The sequence below is a fragment of the Numida meleagris genome, chromosome 4, assembly GCF_002078875.1.
Source record: "Numida meleagris isolate 19003 breed g44 Domestic line chromosome 4, NumMel1.0, whole genome shotgun sequence".
NCBI classification, from domain to species: Eukaryota; Metazoa; Chordata; class Aves; order Galliformes; family Numididae; genus Numida; species Numida meleagris.
In genome coordinates this window covers 20,811,554-20,838,332 of record NC_034412.1, presented here as the reverse complement: position 1 = coordinate 20,838,332, position 26,779 = coordinate 20,811,554, and the positions used below count along the sequence as shown (strand labels likewise).

The 26,779-nt window shown below is 40.6% G+C and overlaps 2 protein-coding genes across 3 annotated transcripts in view; one reads left to right on the top strand and one right to left on the bottom strand.

Annotated features, from left to right (window-relative positions):
* Positions 1,730 to 22,140, bottom strand: SEPT2 (septin 2). Of its 2 annotated transcripts, XM_021395979.1 has the most exons (13): positions 22,043 to 22,140; positions 19,625 to 19,657; positions 17,887 to 18,007; positions 14,655 to 14,741; positions 13,751 to 13,874; positions 12,464 to 12,598; positions 10,031 to 10,148; positions 8,987 to 9,088; positions 8,561 to 8,706; positions 7,814 to 7,897; positions 6,036 to 6,093; positions 5,136 to 5,248; positions 1,730 to 4,719 (listed from the first exon to the last, which is right to left on the bottom strand). In XM_021395979.1, exons 2-12 carry the CDS (start codon positions 19,631 to 19,633, stop codon positions 5,144 to 5,146), a joined length of 1,089 nt encoding a protein of 362 aa, XP_021251654.1. In that variant the 5' UTR covers positions 19,634 to 19,657; positions 22,043 to 22,140; the 3' UTR covers positions 1,730 to 4,719; positions 5,136 to 5,143. The 2 variants fall into 2 exon arrangements, with proteins under 2 accessions (XP_021251654.1, XP_021251655.1); XM_021395980.1 differs by lacking the exons at positions 19,625 to 19,657; positions 22,043 to 22,140 and adding an exon at positions 18,632 to 18,703.
* HDLBP (high density lipoprotein binding protein) overlaps positions 22,246 to 26,779 on the top strand; it is a 35,467-nt gene continuing 30,933 nt past the window's right edge. The window contains exon 1 of the mRNA XM_021395975.1: positions 22,246 to 22,385. The gene's annotated coding sequence lies outside the window, so the exon portion shown is untranslated. The remainder of the gene's footprint in view (positions 22,386 to 26,779) is intronic.

Below are 26,779 nucleotides of genomic sequence, written 5' to 3'. Positions count from 1 at the left end.
TGACAAGCAAGTGGCCAAGGACTAAAGTCCACCAGCCCTGCTCTAATGTTCAGAGATGGGTCACTGCTGTACGCAAGCCACTGTCATTCTAACTGGGACAAGTGGAACCTACAATGATTTGGATGAAGTGAGAAAAATGCTGGAACCTTGCAGGATACCGAATGGAAGAACCAGAAATATGGCAGGAATCTAAATACACAAGAGAAACACTTCTCTATAGCACGGAGATGATCAGGAGGAAAAAAAATCTCAAATATTTCACAGTATAGTAGGAGTGGGCGAGAAGGGCTGGCAAAGAAGTATTCATAGAAGTGCAGGGATAAATGGGAAAGAAACTATTCTTTTTTTAACGTTTTTTGTCTGAAAAGGAAAAGATACATATAAACAAGAGAAAGCAGATAATCCGCATACAAAATCTGCATCCAAGTATCTTCAACTGCATTGTTACAGCGCAGATAAAAACGCATCAGTTTATCTGATAGTCATATGCAAACAACGCACTGCAATTCCTCCAAAATAACACAATAGCTCTGCTTTATAAAACAAGTTTTATTTTCAACTTGTTTCAGCAATTAAGTATGTAAGTTAACAATGCTGCCTACAAAAATGGATTAGTGTAACATTCCTCCTAGCACTGTCAATAGTAAACCAATGCATGAAGGACTTGGAGATGGATAGTTAGATTTATTTTGCAGGTCATGATTTTAATACTTAGTCCACAATACTGTCATTCATATCTTTGGAAATCCCAATCCTTTCTCTGAAAGAAAGCTTCGAATGTGCTCACCTAGCTTTATGAGGTGTTTTACATTTCAGTTTTGCCACTCTATTTCAGTCCTCATCCACAATGATCCTTTTCTTCAAGTCACAGAACTAACACATCCAGAAGACTTTTTGTATGTTTTTCAGAAATTTCATTGTGCAACTCTAAGTGTAATTCTTTTCAGTTCTTCTTTCCAGATATGGATTTGAATTCCTTAGAATAAGCCCTCTATACCCGACAAAAAGGATGCTGTTCTGAAAATTCTAGATACAATCAAAACAATACACGAAGAGTCACAACGCTCACAAGTCTTCCTCCTGTGTCGTGGTCTCACAGCATGATGTGCACCTTCCAGTGATGCAGAGCAATCCAATACAGCAGTCTAAAGTGAGCTGTATGGATTGGGGCATGTGCAAAAGTGACATACTTCAAATTGAATGAGAATAAATTTATCTGGTATTAACAGCTAGCTCAGGAATCCAAAAACAAGGACACGGTCTGGTGCTCTCAACCTGTAACAGCCATAAGGGTGGCTGAAGTTGTTTCACTGGAACTTGAGCCCTAAATTATCATGGAATTTCAAACATAAAGCTCAATTAGCCTTTGACCATCTCTAGAAATGAAGCACAATTCACTGGAGAATACAATGACCCTTGCATTTAAACCACCACCTACAAGTAGCTTCATTGTGTGTTAACATAATAACTAAGGGACACATATTTGGTGAGAGCTGCTGAAAAAGCGAAGTCCCATAGCTAGAACTTCGGCAGCTCTCAGAACACCCACTGAGAAATACACTGTACCAATAAACTTCAACGTTTAACGGTCATAATGAATGCAGGTTCATCACCATGTTCACTTTAAACCGTGTCTGAATGACTCCCTTATATTTAAAAAGATATCACCACGAACAAACATTGCCAGGGTTGATTATAACAAGGAATCAAGACAAAAGAAGAAAAATAATTATTTTTTATTTTAGCATTTTTATTATAGCCTTGGCTAATGACAGTACATAAAACAGAATATAACAGTAAGAATTCTGTACCACAAGCAAGTCATTTTTGCTACCAAATATAAAGCTCTGCAAATTCAAAAGTACTTTTACTCCTAAAATAGGAACTTCAACAATGCTGTACCAGAAAACAAGCTGTGGCCGGTTCAGCACGTCAACAAACATCAACCTTTTGTCTCCAGGTTTATCTTCTACCAGTAGCTGAAGTTCATAAAAAAAAAAACAACAACAATCTGAGAAAGGTGGTCTCACTTTTTATGTCTCACCACAAAAGCCCTGACTGCAAGGCCATCACAAGAAACGTGAAGGAGAAAGAGACCTTCAGAGACATCAGGCACACTATAGGTATCGCCCCCAGAGACTTAGGAAGTAATTAGCTGTCTTTTCAGTTAAAACGGCAAGTGCCATAAACTGGATTTTATGTACGAAAAAAATATACACGAAAATATTTATTGCTTAAGAATTATCTGCATTGCTTTACCCTGATGAAATATTTCAATAGATACATGTTATTTCAAAGAATAAGACGCAGCCTGAAGTAATTCCACAGGTAGTGACCAAACAGCACTATAAGCACAGACAATCTGCTTTTGTTCCCATGATAGAAAACACAGGAAAAACAAACAAAAGAAAACCAACACACACGGAGAGAGTTACAAGCGTAACCAGGGCCTGGTTTGCATACACTTTAGGTTTCACAGTTCAAGTACTGGTTCATATTGCTATTGCAGATTACCTTACGCTACCGAGCTTTTATGTGAAAACACAAACATCAGAGTTTGCTCTCCTTGGCAAAATAGACAGTACCTAAGTGTTCGGAGCAAAGTATGCTTTAACAGAGATAATAGACTGATAGCTTAAAAGGAGGCAAATGCTGCAGAAACAGAACAAAGTACATTTGTGGCAACTGAAGAATAGTTCACAAACTATTTAGAGATAAGTGTATAGTAAGTTCTTCTGGAATATCTAGAATCATTTAAATCGGAAGGGACCTTTAAAGACCATCTGCCCTGCAAAGAACAGGGACATCTACAGCTGGATCACATTGCTCAGAGCCCTATTCAGCCTGACAACTGATTCACAAAAATGCACCAAAAGAACCAGAAATAAGGTTCTGTAGATTATGTTTTGTGTTTGTTTCTGGTAATACTGCCACCTTATTTCTGTACAGCGTTTAGAAAAGGCAAGACAAGAACTTAGGAGCGGGTGCTTTTCCATCCAAGTTTGTATAAAACTTATTTGACAAAAATGGGACTTTGTGCTTCGTGCATCTAAATATATAAAAGGATGTCATCGTTTTCGCTTTTGTGGTGATTAGGGAAAATCACAAGTCATGGAAAGTTTTGAGAATAATTGCTTTTGCAAAGAAAACTGGAGCTCCCTAGAAAAGGCTACGATGGAATATTTTACTTCACATTTTTAGAAAGATTCAAATACAAAATAATTCATAAACAGTAGTTTCAGGCAGGTAAAAATTTCAGCTGCTTAGTAGATTGATATTTAACCTAGCCATTTAAGTACCACTGAGAGTATACATTAGCTGTAGAAATCTTATTACTTTTTTCAAAGAAACATCGAAAAAATTATAAAAATCATTGCTACACCTGAGCTCAGAAGTAAGAAAGAGTTGGAATTCTACCTACTTGTTAGCTGTTCAGATAACAACAATACACATTAGTAAATCTGATTGCTGGCTTTATCAGAAGTACTTGAAAAGCCAACTGCAGCACACTACTACTTGTCAGCTACCACCTACAGAGCTGCATACAGCTGTTACTCTGGACTGCAAACACAATATCTGCCATGATATGCAGCCAACCTCAAAAAGAGTTTTCTTTCCTGGCAGTATTAAGGAAAGTGACCTTGGCCCTTAAAAATTAAAATTAAAAAAAAAAGCATAACATCTTGGAGCCACCTCAAAAGTAATACTGTTTATTCCATCTTGGAGCAGAACCTTAAAATACAGCTTGCACTGATCCTGTCAGGCACAGATAACTTTAAAGAAGTGCGCTAGTGTATGTTTTATACTACAATTAACAGTTTGCAATACCCTAAAAATAGTATGAAAATACTCCTTAGGAATTCTAGAATTTCATATGTATTTAGATAGGGAAACACTCATGCATAGAAAACTACTCTTTGGGGTTTATCTCATTTAACATATCAGCATTATTTAAGCTTATGTGGCTACAGTAACACCAGAAAACAGCAGGACTGATTTGTGCTGACCTACAAGAAACTCTTAAAATTACCTGCAACATAGAGGAAGAGATTTTAGGCAAACAATAAAAGAACATACATCCTTCAGGGTTAAATCTGAAGGACATAATGCCTGTCATATCAAATGGAGCGTGCCCTTAAAGACGTACTGCCTCTGAGTTCTTTCATTAAGACAAAAGGCATGCCTGAATTTTAATTAGATACTTGCAGAGACCAAGGAAATCTGCACTGAGCAGAGACAGGAAGGGCTGAGGTCTCACCAACACACACCTGTAAACACTGCAAAAATATAAAACTAACCTTGCAGGGCTCCCTAATTAGTGACTATTACACACTACTGAACAGGATACCACTAACAGCTGCTTAATCCTAAACATAACACAAAATTAAAAGGAGGGAGTTAATATTAAAGAAAGTCATCTAACACCATTTCAGGCAAGAAAAGTTTCAATGTCTATTTTGTATCCCTATTACAATGGGAAACTGAAAATAAGCTTAATATAAGAATTACTAAACAAAAACCAAGTCAAAGGTGTATAATATATAGAATACTGACTACACGTTATGAAATATGTATCACAAGAGTTACCACAATGCATTTCCTTGTTAAACTCCAAAATAATCTCCAAGTCACATGCTGAGCAAAAGGCATTCCTTCTGGCATAATGCCACCATAATTCAACTCCAGAATGGCTCCTTTAAGCCAAGGGTATAAAGTAATCTGCAAAGAGGCAAAAAAAATATTTTAAGATCTGCTATCTTCATACACTTAGAAAACAAAAAAAGTAGACATTTTCCTATTCACAATGAAACAATGAGTTCCCCATGAGTTTGAGAGCCACCTGCTTATACAATGTGAGAGATGCCTTCCTTGATTCTTGACAACATATACTGTATAGTATTTCTGGAAAAAATGAGTATGTCTATACCCACACTTACATACACATACATTTATAAAACCACACTACTGTGTAGTTTAGCTTCAGGTCCCTTCACAAACACCAGCTAAACTATAAAATGAAAATACTGAAACCTATGCAAACCCATCTTGTAAGTATTTTTCCAAAACTTCTTCATACTACCCACAATAATGAGTAACAAAAAAAACCTTTTTAAACGGCTCTTTGAACATCTTACCAAAAACTTTATGCATTGTGTCCTTGAACTGCACTGCCTTCCCCTTCTCCGCCTTGCATTTGCATCTGCATCTGCGCCTGCATTCTCGCAATCATCTCCTGCATGCGACGAAGCTGGAAATAAAGCATTAGAGAATCCTTTAGCCTTTTGTCACCTCAGAATATGATTCTTTGCTGCCACCACGCAATTAATCATTAATATTAAAGATGGAATACACATCTACATTGGCTTGATCTGATGAGTTGCAATCTCAGGTTATGGAATATTTTTCTACTGCTCGCCTTCAACCGCTAAGAGGATGGAAATTTGCTCACTGAAATAAGCAAGCCTTCTTATCGTAACCTGGGACAGGATTTTTAAGCATCTCTAACTGAAGTCTTTTCTTCCCCTGAAGTTAAATAAGAATGGTGCTGTTGAAATGCTGAACTCACTTACCAAAGCTTTTGCATTTGTTTATGTACCTCCAACTAGCTACAAATTACGGATTTATCATGGTGGCAGAATGAGAACTTCCACTTCGTTCTTTATTCCTGATAATTCCTACCATTGTTTCCTCCTCTGTTGCAGAGCTGAACTGACTTTTTCCCCCATTTGCAACTGCTAATTTCAGAACCTTTTCTCATATATGAGGATGGGTCTCCCTTCTCACACAGCATACACTACATCCATCACTGACCAGTACAATGGAAACTGACATTTTACGACATTGCACTTGTTCCAATAAATCAGTATTCTGAGAACCCCTATACCTCTCCATATTATATACCTTACATAATTTTATTAGCAAATTCCATCTTTGCCTTCGCAAATTATCAAGATCATACAAGTCACTTGTCCTAAAATAGCGATACAAAGATAAAATCTCCCCCATGCGAATAATACAGTGATTTTTCATCTTACTTCAGCTTCTTTTTCAAGCAAAATCTGGTCTTTATTTACTTCTTCATCTTCTATTTTCCTAAGATAGAAAAATATTGTTCAGTAACACTGCCTTTGTAGGTACCAGGGAAAACTATTTCTGAACAGTACTCAAGTACAACAGTTTGCCTGAGCATAACATTATCTTAATCAACTACAATTTGAGTACCACACAACTCAGAAATCTGAGTACGCTATACTCAAGTCGTTGTCTTCATTGGCACAATACATCAATACAGCTGTATCAAAACACCAGTTCAAGATAATGCTGGACAAGAGATTAACAAAAATATGGAAGTAACATGTGAAATATCTAGAAATTTTGAAACCTTGTTCCCCTCAGGCAGAACCTTCTTTTAATACAGTTCCTTCCCACTTCTAACGTCATGAACCACATTTGCTATTAAACATCTAAAAGGCACATATTAAACTATGCTTTACTCTTAAGCTTTTAGTACATAAAAAGCTAAAACCAAAAAGATAGCAAGTCCCTCATCCTGTTTTCAGTACTGCGTTGTACTTAAATGGAATTCCATTCAATAAATAAGTACACTTAGCTTTGAGTAAACTTGCTAGTATACATTTGCACACATTTCTATGAGTTACTCATAACCAAAACCATAAAAGCAGCACAACCACTGTAGATATCTGCCATCCTTTCATCCTTTATCTTCTTCTGCACTTAAGAGTTTGAAGTTTGATTTTTTTTTGGTAGTATCGTCATCTTTTTTTGTTCTTCCCCAATTCCAAATGTTCCTTGGGTGTAACATGTAAAGGTATAGTACAAACACTGATTACTCTTGTCACAATTAAGCAAACATCTTCCACCTGTATCTAAGGAAAGTGCTGCTTAATTGCAACATTCAAATTTTACTCTTATGCTCAGTTTATCAGTGTATTTGCATGTACTGTACTTTCAAGATTTCATACCACTTTGCTAGTACATTTCTCTTATCCCACGCTGCAACATGGAAGATCTGCTAACAGACATCTAATCATCAAAAGGGCTAAAAAAAAGTGCAAATCAAACCAAAACTCTTATTTCTGAAAACTGACCAGGCACATGACAATATAGTAGAAGGAAAAAGCTTTGCAAAACATATCAAAACCTATCGACACATGCAATTATGAAACCCTCTAGTGGTTGAAATAAGAGAAGCAACCTAAAAATCTAAGATAGGAAACACCCAGTTTTCAACAAGAACTCATAAACTCAATTTCAGAGACCCTGCTATTTTAGTTGGAAATGGGGTGTCCTACCTGCCTCTTTTACCACAGCTCGAAACAGGATTGAAAGACATTATCCTAGGACTGCTCTTCAAAGAAAATATTTGTAGCGTGTTAAATAAAGCACTACAGGTGGACTTGACTTTTTCCTTAAAGACTTCAAGTATAGATATGCAAGTTTAAAAAAATATTGATGTATCAGCACTTATCTAACTTGCACATTTTTAGAAGATATTTATCACAAACATTCTTCCTATGTATTTACCTTGAATACTCCAACCAAACTGTGTTCAAACCTTAAACAAAGCAAAGATTTAAATATACTTCTCTTAAAGTCATAACTGACTCATCAAATTTACACGATACTTTTTCTTACAGCCACTGTAAACTGATAATTGAACTTCTTGTTAACTGCCACTAGAGAGCTGTCCGCTATCTATGAAATCCTAGCAATCAAATGGTGAGGAGAGAGAGGCAGAACAAAAAATGAATTCAGAAGAGGAAGACATGGCTAGTAGCAATATGATGACAACCTGCCGCCTCGTTTGAGCCTCTCAGAACGGAAGTTCTCATAGTGAAGATCTTGGGTCACCTCCTGAAGATCTTGCATATGGGTGCTAGAGTGAGAAAAAAAATCAAGAGGTAAAACGTGTTATATCAGCTTGGTTAAGCAGCTCTCACATTCAGCACTGCATTGGGTCAATGTGTTCAGCACACGGAATCATTTAAATTAGCTTTAAAATTGGCATGTTAAGTTAAATTGGTGCTATAAAAGGCAAGTAGACAACACCTCAGACTCTGAGACAGCCCATGCATAAGTTGTCTGCCCAAGTGAGACATGTGACAAAGCCCTGCTGGGCACGGAAAGAAGAGTAACAAAGCCTGAAAAAACCTAACCAGCAGACTTCTGAAGTCTAATACTTCGCAGATATCTGTCTATATAAAGATAACTTTGAAATATTTCAACAAGCACAAGGCGAGAAGCAACCTGCTTGACATTCTTGGGCATACATGTTTAACAAAAGATTTAGATACAAGATTATTTTCACAGAATCACTAAGTAATTCATATTGAAAAGGATCTGTGGAGGGTATTGGGTCCAACCCCTACCTAGGCCAAGTAGATCAAGCTTGCTCATAGCCTTCTCCAAACAAATTCCACATGCCTTTAAGGATTCCATCATCTCCCCATACCCCTCTTCCAATGTCTGATTTTCCCCATGACTAGTCTTATTTTTTATTTTTTTTTTAATCTTATTTAACTGGAACTTTTCAACTTACATTAACATGGTCCTCAATTTCAGGAAGTCATTATGTTCTGGATTCTCCACTTCAACAACACCCCATGGGTACAGTCGACCTCTAACTTTTTTACCTTTGGCTTCAATGAGTTGATTGGATCCCACTACACAAAATGGAATGCTGGCCTGGAAGTACAAGATTCAGAAATTACTAACAATGAACTAGGACAAACATCACAAGAACAACTTTTCTTCCACTCAGCACCACATATTATGGTAGTAAATTTGTAATGCTTTTAATTTGAAGCTATCAGAAAATCTTACTGGAAAATAAATCATTATCACTGTCTTCCCAACAGAGAACCCTGAGCACACAACTACAGATTCACTCAAGGTCTCAAAGGTCACTTAAGTGTTTTGTTTAAATGCCATCTGAGCAGTCTGGAAAGATACAGTATATTCATACCTTCAGCAGTCTGGTCTGCTCTTTAAAATCTTCATCCTCATCAGATTCAGCATCAGGCAGGTGATAAATCTTGATGCCATGCTCTTCAATTTCATCCAGAATCTGAGATTTTTACACAAGAAATTGAGATAATATACACATATTGAGCATTTTAAAACTTAAGGTAAAATTAATCAGCCAAACACAATCTTTTGATAACTTGGGCCTATCTTACAATTCAAAGTACTTGCCAACTATTTGTTTTTAAATAACATATTTCTTCATGATATTTAATGTCTGCTTCCCACACTTCCCAGACAAACAGTGGTACATTCCCTGCATACTATTTTATCTTAACATACCAAAATTTCCACTATTTAAACATTGAATTTGCAATTAAATCAGCCTCATTTATGAAAATTAGTACCTCTAAGAGAGGTATCTACCCAGAAGCACTGATTATTGTACAGAAATAAGACCTACAATTGAGCCTTACAGCATTTTGTTGCTGCCATGTTATTATAGCTAAAAATTACATGCATTACTAGCCATGAAATTTAATTTTAAACAAAGCTACAGAAACAACGCAAGCAATTTGCCCTTCCAATTTATCCTGTTTCACATTAGCGGCAATTGTCAAAACTGAAGCACAACCTTTCTTGTCTAGAGAATACTACTATATTCTAGTCTTACCCGAGAACAAAGTTAAGTTTCTGCAGATTATAGATGCTTTGTCTCTGCTTTGGAGCTGATCAAACTGATGAGGGAGTAATTACCACTACCAAATGGATTCAAATATTTTTCCAAAGTTACCATTACATTGAGTCAATTTTGAAAGTGTAGCCAAACTGCCATCTCACAGGCAACACTTTAAGGGCAAGTTCTTAACATTATGTGTTTGACTGAGAACTTAAAAGATATCAAATGATACATTAAATAAACACTGCACACGAGATTATATTTTTCTTGGCAAAGACAAAATAAGGTTGAAAGAGACTCATCTTGTCAGTGACCACGCTGCTATAGCCAAAACAATATTTTTCTGCAAGCTAGAAAAATACTTACCCTTTTCTTCAGCCTTTCTCGCTCTTTCAGAGAAAGTGTATCAGCTTTTGCAATTACTGGTACAATATTTACTTTGTTGTGTATTGCCTTCATAAATTCAACATCCAAAGGCTTAAGACTAAGAATAAAATGGAAAGGAAAGGTTTCGTTTACTTTTAACATAAACGATCAACAACAATCATGTCTAAGGTAAACACTGGACTGATACTTGATGAAGATGGTCAGTGTTATTATTAATGATGTGTCTTGGGCTGTCAGGTCCTCTGCATTGGAGGAGCACAACTGCGGGCCACTAAAATCTTAAGGACAAGTTCTATCAGTTGAACATTCCCAAGTCCATAGGTCTGGCAGGACTCACCTCAGAGTACTGGGAGGTTAGTGGGTGTTATATCAGGACTCCTCTCAACAATTACCAAAGGTCTTGGGATCTGAGAAGGTCCATACTGACTGGAATCTAGTCAATGTTATACTCATCTACAAGAAGGGCACAAGAGGAGACCAAGGAAACTACAGACCTCTTAGTCTAACCTCAGTCTAGAAAAGTTATGGAGAAGATTACCCCATACAGAACTGAAAGGCATTTAAGAACAAAGCTATTATCAGGCAGAGTCAACACTGGTTCACGAAGGGAAGGTCCTGCCTTAGTAATTTGTTCTCCTATGATAAGGTTAGGCAATGAGCTGGCTGAATGGCCAAGCTCAAAGGATCTTAGTGAATGGGATTGTACCTGGCTGGCAGCCAATCACTAGCAGTGTTCCCCAGAGCTCAGTTCTAGGGCCTGTTCTGTTCAACATTTTTAACAATCATCTGGATACAGGAATTGAATCCAGAAGTTTGCTTCTGAATTCATCAAGTTTGCTGACCTTACTGAGCTAACTAGGATGTGCTATTGATTATCCTAAGGGACAAGAGGCCTTGCAGGGGAATCTAGATATACACTGGAGCACTCGACAATCAGCAATTGCATGAAACGCAACAACGGAAAATGCCAGATTCAGATGGAGCAATGCCAGACACAGGTACAAGCCTGGGAGATGAGTGACTGGAGAAGAGCTCAGCAGAAAGGGATCTGAGGGTGCTGGCTGACAGCAGACTCAGCATGAGCAGGCAGTGTGTCCAGGTGGCCAAGAGAGAGAACTGCACTTTGGGGTACATCAAACACAAAATACCCAGTCAGTCTACATTCAGCATTGGTGCAACTTCACCTTGAATGCTGCGTGCAGCTCTGGGCTCAATGATGTAGAAAGGATATTAATATATTAATCAGATATGAAGTCATTCTCCCTCTGTACTCAGCCCTAGTGAGGCCCCACCTCGAGTATTGTGTCCAGTTTTGGGCCCCTCACTGTAAAAAAGACATTGAGGCCCTGGAGCGTGTTCAGAGGAGGGCGACGAAGCTGGTGAGGGGTCTGGAGCACAGGCCTTATGAGGAGCGGCTGAGGGAGCTGGGATTGTTCAGTCTGGAGAAGAGGAGGCTCAGGGGAGACCTCATCGCTCTCTATAACTACCTGAAGGGAGGTTGTAGTGAGCTGGGGGTCAGCCTCTTCTCTCTTGTAACTAGTGACAGGACGAGGGGGAATGGCTTCAAGTTGCGCCAGGGGAGATTTAGGCTGGACATTAGGAAATACTACTTTTCTGAAAGAGTGGTCAGACGCTGGAACAGGCTGCCCAGGGAGGTGGTTGAGTCGCCGTCCCTGGAGGTGTTCAAGAAACGTTTAGATATAGCGTTGAGAGACCTGGTTTAGTGGGGTTACGTTGGTGGTAGGTGGATGGTTGGACTGGGTGATCTTGTAGGTCTTTTCCAACCTAGCTAATTCTATGATTCTATATTAGTGACCAGAGGAGTACAACAAAGCTGACAGAAGGGCTGGATAGCATGTCCTGTGAGAGGCTAAGGACACACTGTCTAATCTGAAATAAAGAAGGCTAAGAAGCAAGCTGACTGCTCTCTACAATTTACAAGAGGGGAAATTGAGAAGGATGTGCTGATCTCTTCACCTTGGTCACCAATGACAGGACATGGGGGAGCAGCACAATGCTGCACCAGGGCATATTCACACCGGGCACTAGGAGAAATGTCTGCTGTGGGGGTGGTCAAACACCGCAACAGGCTTTCTAGAGAAGTGGTTAATGCATCATGCTTGTTAGTGTCCAAGAGGCATTTGCATAATGCCCTCACTAACATGTTTTAACTTTTGGTTACCCCTGAAATGGTCCAGCAGTTGGACTCAATGATCTTTGTCAATTCCTTCTAACTAAACTATTCTAATTCTCTCCATAAGGAGACAGACTTAGAAGGAACATACTCAATTTCAGCAGTTCTACTCCTACTTTAAGTAATGGCAATTTGATTCTGAAGATTTAAATCAGCAGATGCAAAACCAATTCACTGAAGTAAAATAATTTCAAAAATAAAATGACAGAAATACCTACCCATGACCAAATGGTGAAATGAAATAGAAGCAGCAATGAACACGGTTATCTATGATATGCCTTCTGTTTAAACCACTCTCATCATGCAGATATCGCTCAAACTGCTCATCGATGTAGGAGATTATAGTCTTAAAACTGTAGAAGAAATGGAGACTTAAGAAACGGTGCTCATTCCCAAATGGCCAGTAATTTTAGTGACCTTTCAAAGGCAATGTTAAATACTAAGAGAACTTGCTGATGAACCAACATATTGATGGACAAGAGTAATTTACTGGTGCTGTAAGACTATATCTGAGCATTCAAATTGAACTGCAAAATAAACAACTGTTACTACTATGCAAAATACACTATATATGCATTGTGCATACACATTAAAATAAAATATGCATACATTACACATAATACATTTCTTAACATCTAAGCAAGTTGCTCTCGGGTTAGTATTCACCTTGTGACTAAGCATTAATTACACATGCTGAAGATAATCTAAGTTTCTTGTTCCAAATTGATTTAAAATGTCGAATTGTTGAGGCTGATGCAAGAGCAAAGTCAGTCAGCAGCTGCAACAGAGATGCAAAAATGCAGGAATCTTGCACCACTGTTGCTGAGTTGCATCTCCCTGAACCACTTCACCATACATACATATCTGTTTAGCTATATTCCTCCTATTGCACACTTGCCAATGATCAATACCACAGGCTAAGCAGACAAGAAAACCAGTTTATCACCGAACGGAAGAAAAAATAAAATGTCAATCTCCTAACACTTGAATGAGACATTCTGATTCCCAACTAAGGTGGAGAATCAACATAAGCGAAGCAAATAAAGCTTTACTAATGGGAGAACTGGGGCAATGAGGAGCAGAAATTACAGGCAGTAGGATGCTGCAGTGAGAATGGCTGAGATGGACAAGCAAGTTCCTGGCAGAAGGTGGGCAGCAGAGGTTACGGCTGAATGGCATTCATCTGAAGATTATCTCTCAATACTTATTAGAACATAAACAAGATCTAAAGGTGGATTTTTATTTGCACCAAAGAGTTGCACAAAAGATGAATTACTTTCTCAGTTGTCTTTTATTCACTGTGTCCCAGTGGTTCCATTGCTTTCTGTATATAAAAAAAGTCAAGTACATAATCTACTTAAAAACCCACCCCTCGCATTCAGCATTTAACCTAACCCACCAAAAAAGGGTTAGTTGGTTAGTTATTTTCACCACCAACCCTTAATACAAACACAAAGTGGATTCCAGTCTTCGCATGTAGATCAATACACACTCTGTGTACATACCAATCTCTGCAATTGATAGCATCCCCATATCCGGGTGTATCTACAACTGTCAAACGTAGCTTCACTCCCCTCTCTTCTATTTCAACCGTTGAGGCTTCAATCTGCACAGTGCGCTCAATCTTCTCTAGAAGACAACAAACTTGGTGTTTCAGAAAAGAATCTCTAAGACTAGGTCATTTTGAGATAAGAGCAGAAGATTAAATGACAGGATAGAAAATTCTTTGAGATTTCTTACTTTTCTCAAGTCTTACATAGAAACCGAGACAAAAGTGTCTGACTGAGAAAAACAGAAGTACTCAGTAATTTGGAAAGCTACACTAAATTATATGTAAGATTTTTTTTTTTCTGAAGGCTGAAAGTGGTAAGTAGTTGTCAGTCAACACAGTCAGTTACTCAAGCAAGTTTTCAACAAGCAGCAAAGAGTGAAAAACAGTATCTCCCCCTATTTTCTTATAATCTCCTCTTGGGCTGGATCATTGCATGCCTTGTTTAGCAGATTAAAAAAGGGACAGAGAACTGAAAAGAAAGTGCCTGTCCACTAAATGAGCAAAGGAATCAAACTGCAAGCCCAGGGAAACATTAGAAGAGTGCATGTTTAAAATCGCAATAGATTTAATACTGAAAGAAGGTTCTGATTGTTTTAGTTGATTATGTATCTTAATGTGACATGATGACACACTTTAAGCAAAACGAGAGATGAACTGGTTGGTGCTGATACGACCCTTCAGCACAGCCAAGGACTAAATCGCAAAGGGGAACCAGTTCAGTCCGGAGGTTCAACTGTCAGGAAATGTATCAGAGTTATTACAGCTAGAAATAATAACTAGCTAATAATAAAATTCAAAGATAAAAGAATTCACTTCAGAATTGCCAGGAACAGAAACTAGAACAAGAGTGTGTTTACCAGCAGCTCCTGGGATTATCCGTTCTGGGTAGAGATCTGTCAAGAAGAGGCTGTTTATTAATGTAGATTTTCCCAATCCAGATTCACCTGTGATTCAATGTACAGATAAACTCAATATACTTGCATAATTCATCTCAACTGTAATCAGAAAGTATCATCTGACTATACGCCTTTTCCACATCAAATATAAGTCCTTCAGTCATCATTTAAAGACTTAGTTTATAATTTAGTATTAGAAAAACTTGCACAAGAACGTTGAATAACAGTTGATACATCTCAGCTTTACAATACACCGTCTCAGAGGTTTCACTGATGATTTCTAATTAAACCTGCTAGTCCAGAGGAGTTCTGATCAATTTAAAATTCGACATGATTTCCCTTTTCATGTATTCTAGTTATATTGCAAGCTTTTCAGCTACCATTACTGACTATAGAAGTTTATACACAGAGAAGCTATGACCTAGAGAGGACCTATCAATTTAAAAGATACGAAAGGCACTGATGGCTGGCTGTGCAAATGTTCATTATAAAGCGTGATTTATTTATTGGTGCTATTTACCGTAGCAGAGAAAAAACAGAGTTTTTACTCAGCCTGCTGAGCACGCACACCAAGTAATTTTTTCCATTGGTAAACCTGGGGATTACTAAAGTGTACCACAAAAAGGTTCTCTCCTACAGCTACTGACAGAGCCATCGGAGAAGCTGAAAAGCCAACTCATCAGCTAATGGTTAACAATTTAACCAGAAAAAAAGGCCACAGCATAAAAAAAACTAGCAACTTGAGTGGCCCAGTACTTGAATTCACTGGACAAGTTATTTGAGATTTTTTTTAAATGAAGTAAAAATGATAACAGCAGTCTGACAAAAATATCTGAACAAGATAAAAGATACGGAATTACTTTTAAATAAAGATTTGACCAGAAGCTGCTGTTCTCAGATGCCTTGTAGAACACATCTCAAAAATCACATTTTACCAATGCAGCCCTCACCAGTGAGACATGCAGACAGAGTAATTTAACTCTCACATAGCATCAGTTCAGCAAAACCAAGACAGGAATGATTTTAACCAGTAACACACTCCCTGCTTTCAGTCCAGGTAAATATTGCATCTAAAACAAATGAGTTACCTTGTCTCTGTCAAGGATAAACAGCAGCTTTTTTGACTACTGGCCACAGCAGTTAGAGGTGAGTGACTCTCAAGTTAAATCTAAACAGTTATTAAGTCTAGCATAATTTTGAGAATACAAAATTGTTAATAAATGCAAGTAGTTAGGATTTCTTTAAAAGCAATAGAGACAAGCAGCTCACATTTTTCAGAAACTGTGACAAGCAATAGTAAAAAAAAACAAAATGGCAAGAAGATAAATGATTCAACAAGACTCTGAGTATTGACAGCTTAAAAAAAATCCCAATCGGAAGGTAAGAAACATGGCAAGTTAATGAAGAGTTATAGCTCTTCATTATAAGAGTTATACATATACAGACACTGTGGTATAGGCCATGTGAGAACATACTTCAATCCCATGCATATTTCAAGAAAAAAAAATTACATTCCAAACTATTGAAATAATCCACAATTTGAAGCACAGTTTATCTTCACTTCCATCAGCTGCCTTGCTCTGCTAGTGCATCTTAGAGCATCACTCCAAATTTTCAGTGAAGTTACTTTTTTGCAAGCTCTCTTGGTGTGGTTTTTATTTACCCCTTTGAATAGTGGCAGGCAACAACGCTACAGTTAGATGAGGCCCACAGAGCTAAATGCCTCTCTGTTACTCTGATACCATGCCATTTCTCCACTGTTTTCTATTTCAGCAGACAGCAGAAACGATCACTTGGTCTAGATAATTTCACATCGCTTTCTATCAGAACTATTTTAGAGATGAATTGTAGTAGTGCAATCTAAGAGATCTGGATATTAAGCATATGCCTGTTTCCCACATCTAGGATCAAAAAACAGCAAATGCCAAGGAATTACAGCAGATTCCATGACTTAGAACATCAAAAGGCTGGCTTTACCCTTAGGTTTTGTAAAGTATCCATTATGATATTATCTTAAGCAAATCCAATGAAGTGAAAATTAAACGACTTCTAACAATTAAAAGGTACTTGGCATGCAGCGTAACTTCATTTCCCCATGTCCCTGCTCTCTCCCTTCTCCCCCTCACCCCAGGTAACAGGAACCAACCGCCACCAAATTCTCAGAAGCCAAAAATAAGGGCCAGTGCAGACCAGCACTGCACTGTTGAGGACAGAAATGGGACAAAAGCAATACTACGGCTGCCATTTGGCAAAGCTAATGAAAGGTTAAAGGAGAAGTTCTTTCTGTGACTACTGGGATCCAAAACAATCAACAACAATCTCTCACTGTCGTGTACTGTCCCATCTCTACTTTGATAGATCTAGCCTATGAAAATGGGATTTGCTTCTTATGAAGTGAAAAAGAACCTAACTATATTTAGACAATACTATTAGGGTACATCTTATAACAGTGCATTTTGAAGGAGAGGATTACAGAATTCAAACAGCAAATTCAGACGTTACAATAAGAAATACATAAAACCAGGAAAAACATAGAGCACGCCCAAGCCTGATGTGGATAACTTCCAGGAGGATTGGGTCTCTCTGCAGACACGCTACATTTCTCTTTCCACTCCTGATATCAACACAGATGCTCAATGAACTAACTGAAATACCCTTTAGTTTACAACTACTAACAGACAACTACTGTCAAATAGAAAAGTAAAAGCTGACATCACACCCAGGAAGCCAGTTCTTATTCTTCTCTTACAAGTATATTCAGAAAGGGTGGAGAGCTGAGAGTTCAGGTTCTTTAGAACTACAGAAGTGTAACAAGTAGTTTAATACTATTCTCTTAATGAAAACAAGCAAACAGAGCTTGCAGTCACATATAAAAACCAATTTTAAGCTAAATTTTGAGTGGAAGGCTTGAACCCTGAAAGGCAGAAAGAAGGAAGTAATGATCATTGGAGCACAAAAGAGAGTTTTTTCCCTTCAACCACAAAATGATTAACGTACATGGTTTGTATGCACGAATAAATAAAAACACCACATGCATGAATTAATAAAACTACAAAAAAGTTAAACGCTACAGTACAAAGAGCTTTCTGACACAAGTTAAAGCCTTACAATAGCAGAAGCAATATTCACTTTAATTCCAAATTCTACATAAGCAAGAACTCATTGTGAAGAATACTATAAAGTGTTTTCTTACCAACCACCATAAGAGTAAATTCAAACCCCTTTTTCACAGACTTCCGATGAACCTGATTGGGAAGGTTTGCAAACCCAACATAGCCAGGGGTTTCTGGATTGGTAAACTGAGCAGGTTGTTGCTAAAATAAAACAAAACAACAATAAGCAACCATGCAAGACATACTTGTTTAGCTAACTACCTTCCTCAGCCATTTCAAATATGATAAACTAGAATCAGAAGAAAACATACAAAATCAGAAAAACTGTAAGTCATTTAGCTCCCCAAAGCTCTGCCTCCTGCCATTCTTACTAGAACTTCTCAGGAACCAAAAAACAAAGTTATTCTCATTGATGGGGGATTCCTCCCCCATCATTTAAGACTGGAAGTCACAAGTTGAAGGTGCATGACATACAAAGAGGTTTTCTATGCAAGTTTTCCCATTATTCAACAGTTTCACAATGAAGTACAGGAAACCTAGAATTTAAGAAAAGTTTCTTTTACTTTTCATTACTCCCATCCAGGCAAGACCACCTACAGTAAAAAAAAGAAAAACCTCAAACATTTGCTCACTGAAGTATGCAGTACATCTGTTAATCACACGCTTCTTCAGCAGTGACTTCACACTCATTTAAAGTAAAAAAAACTTGCTGTAACAAGATGGAAAGTGCAGCAGTGACAGCATAGTGGTAAAGCCCAAGTCTACAATAAGTGAGGATATGTTCAAACACAACAGCCACAGAAACAAAAAAAATAATCAGCTCACCCTTGGAAGGCCTCAGGTACACAGAGACCTCCAGCAAGATTCCCTCGCCTCCACTGCCAGTCCTTACATGAGGTCTGGGAAGGGGTGGATCCTGGCTCCACCCCTTCTGGTCACTCAGGTACATTGCATGCACTTGAGCTCCCCTGGGTTGGCCCTGCCTTCCCACCAGGTGCCACATCACTACTTCAAACTGTGACTTAGCATTTCCACTACGCTTGTGCATGAGGCTTATGCATTTAAACAAGTAAGGTGACCACTACTAAACTGGATTTTAGCACATCCAGCCAAAAACAGTACTTGTGAAATGACAGTCACTTGCTGGAAGACTTCATCGGAGATCTCTTTTAATAGGGAAAAAAACAACAAAACAGAAATGCTTCAAATGCCCTCTAGTACAAATACTGCAGATAAATCTTCATAACTATCAGTTCAAATACGTTACACAAGTACCTTTTATTCATTTCACTGCAGTAAGCTAATGTTTTTACCTATTACACCAAATGCATAAGACCAAGAATTAGTTAAATGAGAAATGCTGACATACTGGGATTCAAGTTACCACATTTTTTATGAAGGCTTCTGCTGAATAGATCAGTTGACTACGTAAACAAATTAAGATGTGAACAATAAATTAAACACAAGAACATCCTTTCCTTAAATTATTCCTGCTCAAAGCATAGTAGCTGAATGGGAGTTTCAATGAAAACATAACACGGAGCTTGCGTGCAACCCTACCCTTCCAGGAGCATTAGTTAACTACAGAGGTTTATCCTACATGGATGAAACTATTTTAATATCTATGTTACATAACTCAATAATTCGCTATCATCTTCTAAATGTGAATTCTCTCACGCTTGTGAACTGCAAGTTTAGCATATGCATCCCCACCAAACACGATGTAACAGTCAAACATTCTGTGCATGAAGATAAAACTTTTAAAACAAAACGTCCATTTTAGAACGTTACATTTTAGGGCAGAAATGTCACTCTTACCTTGGACATTGTTATAGAAGGTCAGGAGCAAACCTGAAAGCAAAGCAGAAAATGTTTCCGAGATTATTAAAAATTGCATGAGAAAATAATAATAATAAAACCAACAAATCAATATCCACTTTTAATGCTAACTTAGAAAAGGAGTGCCCTTGAATGAACATGCACATTTTGAAACAGCGCGAGTTGCTTTTCATAGAGGATCAGTAGCTGAATCTCCAGCATTAACAAGGAACAGAATTCTCAGCAACGAGTAGGCATTTTATTCCGATTAACATCAGCGTACAATGGACTCAAGCAACACGAATGCGGAATGCTAAAGGCTCTAGATATATGACAAACCATACTGCAGCCTGAAAAAGAGAAGTTCACATCCGTTCCAGAAACTAACCAAACCCAAACACACTGCTAAAAGGCATCTATTTAGAGGAAACGTTTTTTTTTTCAAAGCTCAATAAACCAACCCATGCAGTCTTTTCTTTTTAAACCTCCTCCCCCTCAACATTTCCTTTCATGTTTGAGGGCTCTGTGGAGAGTTAAGGCTTCAAACGGAAACATTTTCTCCTCCTCTTTGGTCAGGACACTTACAAAGGAAATCATCCATTTTAACTGTTGCTGCCAAGATTGTCACACACAGCTGTCTCGTTTTGAGATGGGAAAAAGAAAAATCTGACACCTCTATGTAAGAAAGTCTCTTAACAGACAAAGACCTGCCAACACAAGAGGGCTTCTATCAGGCTAACCTGCATGATTTCAAGAAATCATATAATTTACTTTGACAACGTAAAAAAGTCAGCATGAGTTGATGTATACTCCAAGTTCCCCTTCCAGTTCCTCCTCCAGCTTACCCTCTTTAACCAGAAAGGTATCTGTTCCCACTCACAACAGCCACAGATCAGAGCTGTCCTTCTCTAGCTGACTTTTATTTTGTCAGTACGAAATTATTGCCACCTGGCTCTTTCCATATTCCAGGCACACTTGTTCTTGTACTTCTCATCCTTCCAGGGCAGTGAATCTTTGCTGATTATAGTCATAAAGTTGCCACCTCTACAGTCGAAGTATTCCTCAAAACTGCTCAAAGTGAGCTCCTTTTCCTTGCTGTACCATTAAAAAAAAAAAAGAGCGCTACTTGGACACTTAAAAGTGATGACTGAGAGCTCAAGAGTTGTAAAGAGTTGCGTCGTAATAAGCCTGAAGGCTGTTGCACTGAGTGCTACATATACAGTGGCTTTGAGAGGCAAATACCACAGCTGCCGGAAATCATCACCAGTTTGGAAATGACTGTGTTCTGCCTAGTGCAGAAAGGCTGAGCTCCGGCCCATCTGACCCTTGGCAGTTTGCTTGCACTTCAAGATGCTTTTCTGATGGGAGAGCCAGACTAAAAGTGCCACACATTGAAGCCATTTGCTGTTGCTTCCCACGAAGCTGAACTCACAAAGATCTGGTGTCCTGATTATGTACACAGAATAAAAACCAGGCAACTTGCTTCTCCAGTGAAAATTCATTCTAAAAATAAAATCCAGCATTTGCAATGCCAGTGTTTCCATCAATAAGTTGATCTGTGAGCGATGAAGAATTCAGCTGCGGAAGATGCTCCTTGGGAGACTCTTCTCATCTTGTGAGACCTCTCTGATAAGAAACGTTCCCTCCCAGAGCGTTTCCTGCTGGGTGATGTCATCCAGCCCTGCTTAACCATTCTCCATGAGGAATTCTTAACGCCAAACAAAACCGGATCGTGCCGAAGCATCCCTCTCGAGGCTCGCCTTTCCGCCCAGCCATTTCTCGGAGGCCGAGCACAGAGGAAAGTTTCCCACAGCCAGCAGGATATGAAGGAAAGGTATTTATGGAGATGCACGGCTACGCCGAGGTTTGAGCAGAGATCTCTCGCAGATCTCCCAGGCACACCACCCCGGGGCAGCGGCCGGCCGCTCCCACGCACACACAGCACCGTCTCGGGGCAGATCTCTTTGGAGCAGTCAGTCATGTTCCTGGCCCTCCGGCCTGGCAGCCCAGCCCAGCGCCCCGTGAGGCCCCGCGGAGCTGCAGAGAACGCGAGGAGCGGCTACGTTCTCTCTCCCTTATCACCTCAACAACTCCCCATTTCCACACAGGAAACTGCATGCCCGACCCCCCCCCTCCCCCCATCCCACGATGGGGACTTCACGCTTTTAGACGACCCATGCGCACTAAAGGGTTTCGAACGAGGCGGATGCAGACGGGATGCCACCGCCTCCCCCAACCCCGGGGCCGCTCGGAGCCCTCAGCCCTCATTCCCCAGCATCACCCAGAAACCCAAGAACCGGTGACAGGGGCCGCACTGACCCCCATCTCCACGGAGGGAATGCAGCTGAGGGAAGGCTCCAGACCACCCCCTGCTGAGGGGAAGGAGTCCCCGCGGCCCAGCGCCCCTCGTCGCCTCACCTGCGGACCCCGCCAATGGCCCAGCCGCCACTCCCGCGCTCGCGCACCCTGAGGGAGGAGGGAAGAGGGGGCGGGGCGCCGCTACCCGCCCTCACGCAGGCCACGCCCTCTCATCAGCAGACCCCACCCCCTCACGCCCAGGCCCAACCCCCGGGGAGGTGCCGCGCTTAGGGCCAGCGCGCATGCACCCCCTCCGTTCCCTTAGCAACCCGCCGGGCAAGGGTACGTGGGGGAGGGACCGGCGGTGTGCGGATAGGTCACGCGAGTCCCTCTTCTTCATCAAGATGGCGGCCGGCCTTTCGGCCTCGTACCCAGCATAGGCTTCGCTGCGGGCCTACTAGAGGTAAAACTATCACTGGTGCCTAGCGGCACTGGCCGAGCGGGAGGGTAGTGGGAGTAAGGGGGGCGCCGCGGGTGAGCGGGGAGTGGTAGCGGGCCCGGCTCTGCCGCCGGGCGGCCTCTGCGCCTCCGACAAGATGGCGGCAGCAGAGAGACGGGCGCCGAGGGGGGAATGTCTAGCCAGCGCCCCTCTCCGCTCTATGGTCTCGGCCTCTCCTATTGGCGGGGGGTGCGCCACGTGCCGCTTGCCGCCCCCCAGGAACCATCGAGACGGGGTTGCACCGAGGGGCAGCCCCCTCCCCGCCAGCGGCTTCCCCCGCTGCGCTCCGGTGGGGCGGACAAAAGCATGAGTCATGGCCGCTTCCTTCTGTGCTGCGGCCGTCCTCGGGGCCCAGGTGTTCCCCGGCGGCCTCCAGTGCTTGGCACACGGGTGCGGTCGCCTCCCCAGCACCGTGTGGGGCTCCTTCCTGTCCAGCACCTCGTCTTGCCGGGCTTTTAGGAGTCCTAGAGATCAACTCTTGCACTATGGTGTGGTCAGAGCATAAGGCGGTGTCGCAGGCCTCGGGTTTGTGCCTCACGATGAGCCCAGCCCCAGCGTGTACTGGAAGATATGCCCAAGCTGCTCTGCCTTCCCATAGGAAGGTTTTATGGCAGGCTGGTATGGAGCAGGGAGGGCTAAGTGCGTTGAGTTCGTGGTCCTTGGACCCAGGTTGGCCGGCACTAAGATGGCTCACCTCATGGTAATGGCTCGTCCCACATGGCCTTCCCCAGCAGCAGGAGGAGGGAGTGTGTCGTGCTTGGAGCATTGGTAGTAGCATCTCATTGCTCAGAGCTGGTGAGATGAGCAATCCCCCGAATTTACAGCTCTGGTTTAACACCTGCATGCACCTCTGTGGCTGGGAAATGAAAACTACAGATGATCACGTGGCTTTTAAGGGAATTGTTTCTTTTGCTGTGCTGTTGTGTAATGAGAGATAAAAATCTGCATGCTGTTATGTGCTGTATTGCTTTAGTGTCCTTTTTTGTAAGGTGAGTGAAGGCACAGCCAAATGTATTTGAGTCTCCATTTCTCATACTATTGCTATCTGAATGCTACGAAATGTGTGTTTGTTTGAAAAAGAAAAACCCAATTGCACAGGTAGTGTAATTGCTTTTTTTTTAAATCCAGAGTGAAAACTAGTGGTCCGGGCATAGTTTGTAGGTGAACTGACTATTTCTCCCTCTAGTACAAGAATATACATAGAATAAAACAATTAAGGTTGGAAAAGGCCACTAAGATCATCAAGTCCAACTGTCAGCTCATCACTCCCATGCCTGCTAAATCATTCCTTTGGACATTAGGTTATAAGCAAAGCAGGAAAGGAAACAGTAACAGTCTGTAGCTGTCAAAGCCTTGCATCTCCAGTCCTTTGTTCAGATTTAAGTTGTAAGAGGCAGCAATCTTCCTGTTTGTATGTGGATTCTCATGCAGTGTGGCCCATGTTACAGGCAGGGCCACCCACTTACTCAAGATACAAAAAAGCCTTTTGCTTCCAAAACAACCCACAGTAGTATGATTTTTCTCAGAGCCAAATTACAGGCACAGGAAAAGCTCTTGCTAGGTATGGAGGTAAGAATATCTGGAGGACTGTAAAGGTAGTTGGGAGAGGCATTGCCCCTGTCTAGTCTGAGCTTTGCTGCTGCAGAAAGATTCGGTAATCTTAGGTCATTCTCAGAAAGCACTTTACTGAACAGTTTCTAAGAAGTGGTTAAGGAAGACTTCTCCGTGTTTGTTTTGCATAAATTATTGCAGCCTTTCCCTCCTGATAGGAGGACATATCCTCCTTTCTTATTTGTTGCAAGTTAAGCTGATTTCTCTTTGCCTTCTTCCTCTGTTCCAGTTCTGCCTGGAGTAGTACTCCATTTTTTCATTGGTCTTCTCTAGAATGCGCTGTTGGAGAAGGAGGTGAGGGAAAAGATTTCCTCTTGATTTGGAATTTGAATGAGTTTGTGTAGGATAATGGTAACAAGAGTAACTTATTTTTGGTGAGATAAGGTGGTTCTTTGACAAGTAGCTGGCCTGTTTTACAGTGTAGTCTGACAGGAGAGAGCTGTAACCATGAGTTTTATGGCTATTGGTGTAGGAGCTATCTCAAACAAGGCTTTTACAAGGTAAATTGTGATGCTGTACCTGTTACAATATTCCAGTTGATACTGCCTTTCCCAAAATGAACTCTTTTGAACCCAGAAGCATGACAAACTGGTACAGATGCAATCAGAAAGAGAAGTTACCTATCAGTCTCATACCGGGAGCAGGCAAATGAGGTAATCTGGCAAGACACCATCAGGAGAAAAGCCTTTGAGCACCCTGTGGATCCTGCACAAGAACAGACCGCTCTCTGGAGCGCTGCCCTTACAGAAATGCTGGTACAGTGTTGATGAAGACATGCAGCACTGGAGAAGTTGCAACAGGGGTTTTAAAGTGGGCTGAGAAAGGCATGTTCACCCAGGATGTAACAAGTCTGACTTGTCCGAGAACGAGTTACCGAGAAGCCTAGAGCCTGTAAAACTTTTGCAATGGGCATACGCAAGAAGGAAGGAGGTGTTAATGGTATGAAAATACCAAAACAGAAAAAGAAGAGATAGGAGGAAAAAAAAACCAACCAAACAGCTGCAGCATTAGGTCCTCTTTTTTAATTACCCTTACTTTGAAAGAAGAGAGTGTTAGGTTGTTTTGTGCGGTGTGGTGTGATAGTTGGTGGTTTCTTGTTTTGCTTGTGGGTTTCTGTGGGGTTTTGCTCTAGAAGCTATTCCAGCAGAGCTCATGCTTCTGTGATACTTATTGTGGGAAGTGAGAGTCCAGGTGGAAGGCAGGGTCCTGGCTGGCAGGGCCCATTGGGAGGGATTGTGGAGGAGCTTGGGAGGCACTTGGAGCTATATGCTAGGCTGGTAGTTAGTGCAAGGGTGTAATGTTCCAGGTTCAGATTTTGTTTCAAGAGCCCTTTTCATTTTAGAAATTCTTAGTTTGCGAAGAGTAATTTTGGGATACAGGGTCGTGCTGGGTTGGTCTTAGACTTGAGGGAATTCAGCTTGTGGCTTTATTTAGCTGTCTTTTTAGCTTTAAAAGGACTGTTTACATCCTAAAACTCTGCTGTTAAAATCTCATGAGTTACACTAACATCTTAAAAGGAAGAATCCTGCATGCTTCGTAATTTTAATGACCTTTCCCTGCTGCCACCCCCCAGTCTTCTTTCTGTGAGCTAACGTTGCCTCGAAGCTCTCATGGTGTGACTTCAGTGGAAGGGAATCTCACGTTATAAAGGGAATCAGGTTGAAAAGAGATATATCAATAAATAAGGAGAAGTTCTGGCCAAAGTGGGGAGAAAAGCTTCTTTATTTAGAAAATTTTGTGCATATAGAAGACTCCAGCTTGCTGGAAGATTTATGTGTTAAAGATTTTAATTATAACATGGAAAAGTAGTAAAGTGTTCTGGGTTTATTTTGTTTCATAAGAAACTCAGGCATGTGAAAGCTGAAGGTTTTTTTTTTCCCTTTAGTTTAGGTGATCTTTGGTGCTTTGGTCTATGCAGACTGGTATTGTCCTAGCAATCTCCCAGAAACAGGAGCATTCTTTTTAGCAACTATTGTATTATACACATCCTTTTTTCTTTTAACCTCCTGGAAAGCATCTCTTATCTCTCATGACTGATTTGAATTTGCTGATTCTTACAAGTATTTTACAAATAGTATATTATGTAAATGTATTTATATAGATATATTTAATGGATATATTAGCATGTAATAACTTTGATACATTTATGCCTTGCAGTGCTGATTTCTTGACTTCAGCTGACTCTAAAAACATCTGGTTTAGCCTTGTGTACCAAAACTTCGCTGTGTGCCTTTGTGTTTTGGAAGGGGTTAGGCAAGTAGCTTTGCGCAGGAGGCAGGGGCTGTGCACTTAAGTATGCCTTTGTGTATTAGAAAACCAGCTGGATTTCTTCCTACTACTTTAAGTCATGTGAAATGGTAGTGGTATTTAGATGAAGGGAGGCAGAGAGAGGAAGAATGTGTCATCAGACTTCTGGTCCCTGGCTGCTGGGGACTGGCTGTGGCCCTGTGAGTGGTAGGGGCTGGGGCGAGGAGCCATGTCCAGCTAGTGGCACGAGAGAGTGCTTGTGCAGCAGCTGGCAGGGGAAACTGGGAGAAACCCAAGAGAAAAGATAGACCGCAAAAGAGAATGGTTGGAGGAAATTGTAATGAGTTCAACTTCAGTGGAAAAATGGCACAGGGAGGAGGGAAGGGATTGGTTCATTGGCTGTAAGATACCAAGAAATGATGATTCACAGGAAAAGTTTTGCCTTTGAGTGGATCGAATAGCACGGTAATATTTGTGCACCCCCCTCTTTGACAACACTG

Coding starts and splice junctions, on each gene's coding strand:
- SEPT2 (XM_021395979.1), bottom strand. Junction 14,742..17,886: donor ATTTACTCTTATGGTGGTTG/GTAAGAAAACAC, acceptor ATTGAATCACAG/GTGAATCTGGATTGGGAAAA. Junction 8,707..8,986: donor AGCAGACCAGACTGCTGAAG/GTATGAATATAC, acceptor TTGTACTTCCAG/GCCAGCATTCCATTTTGTGT.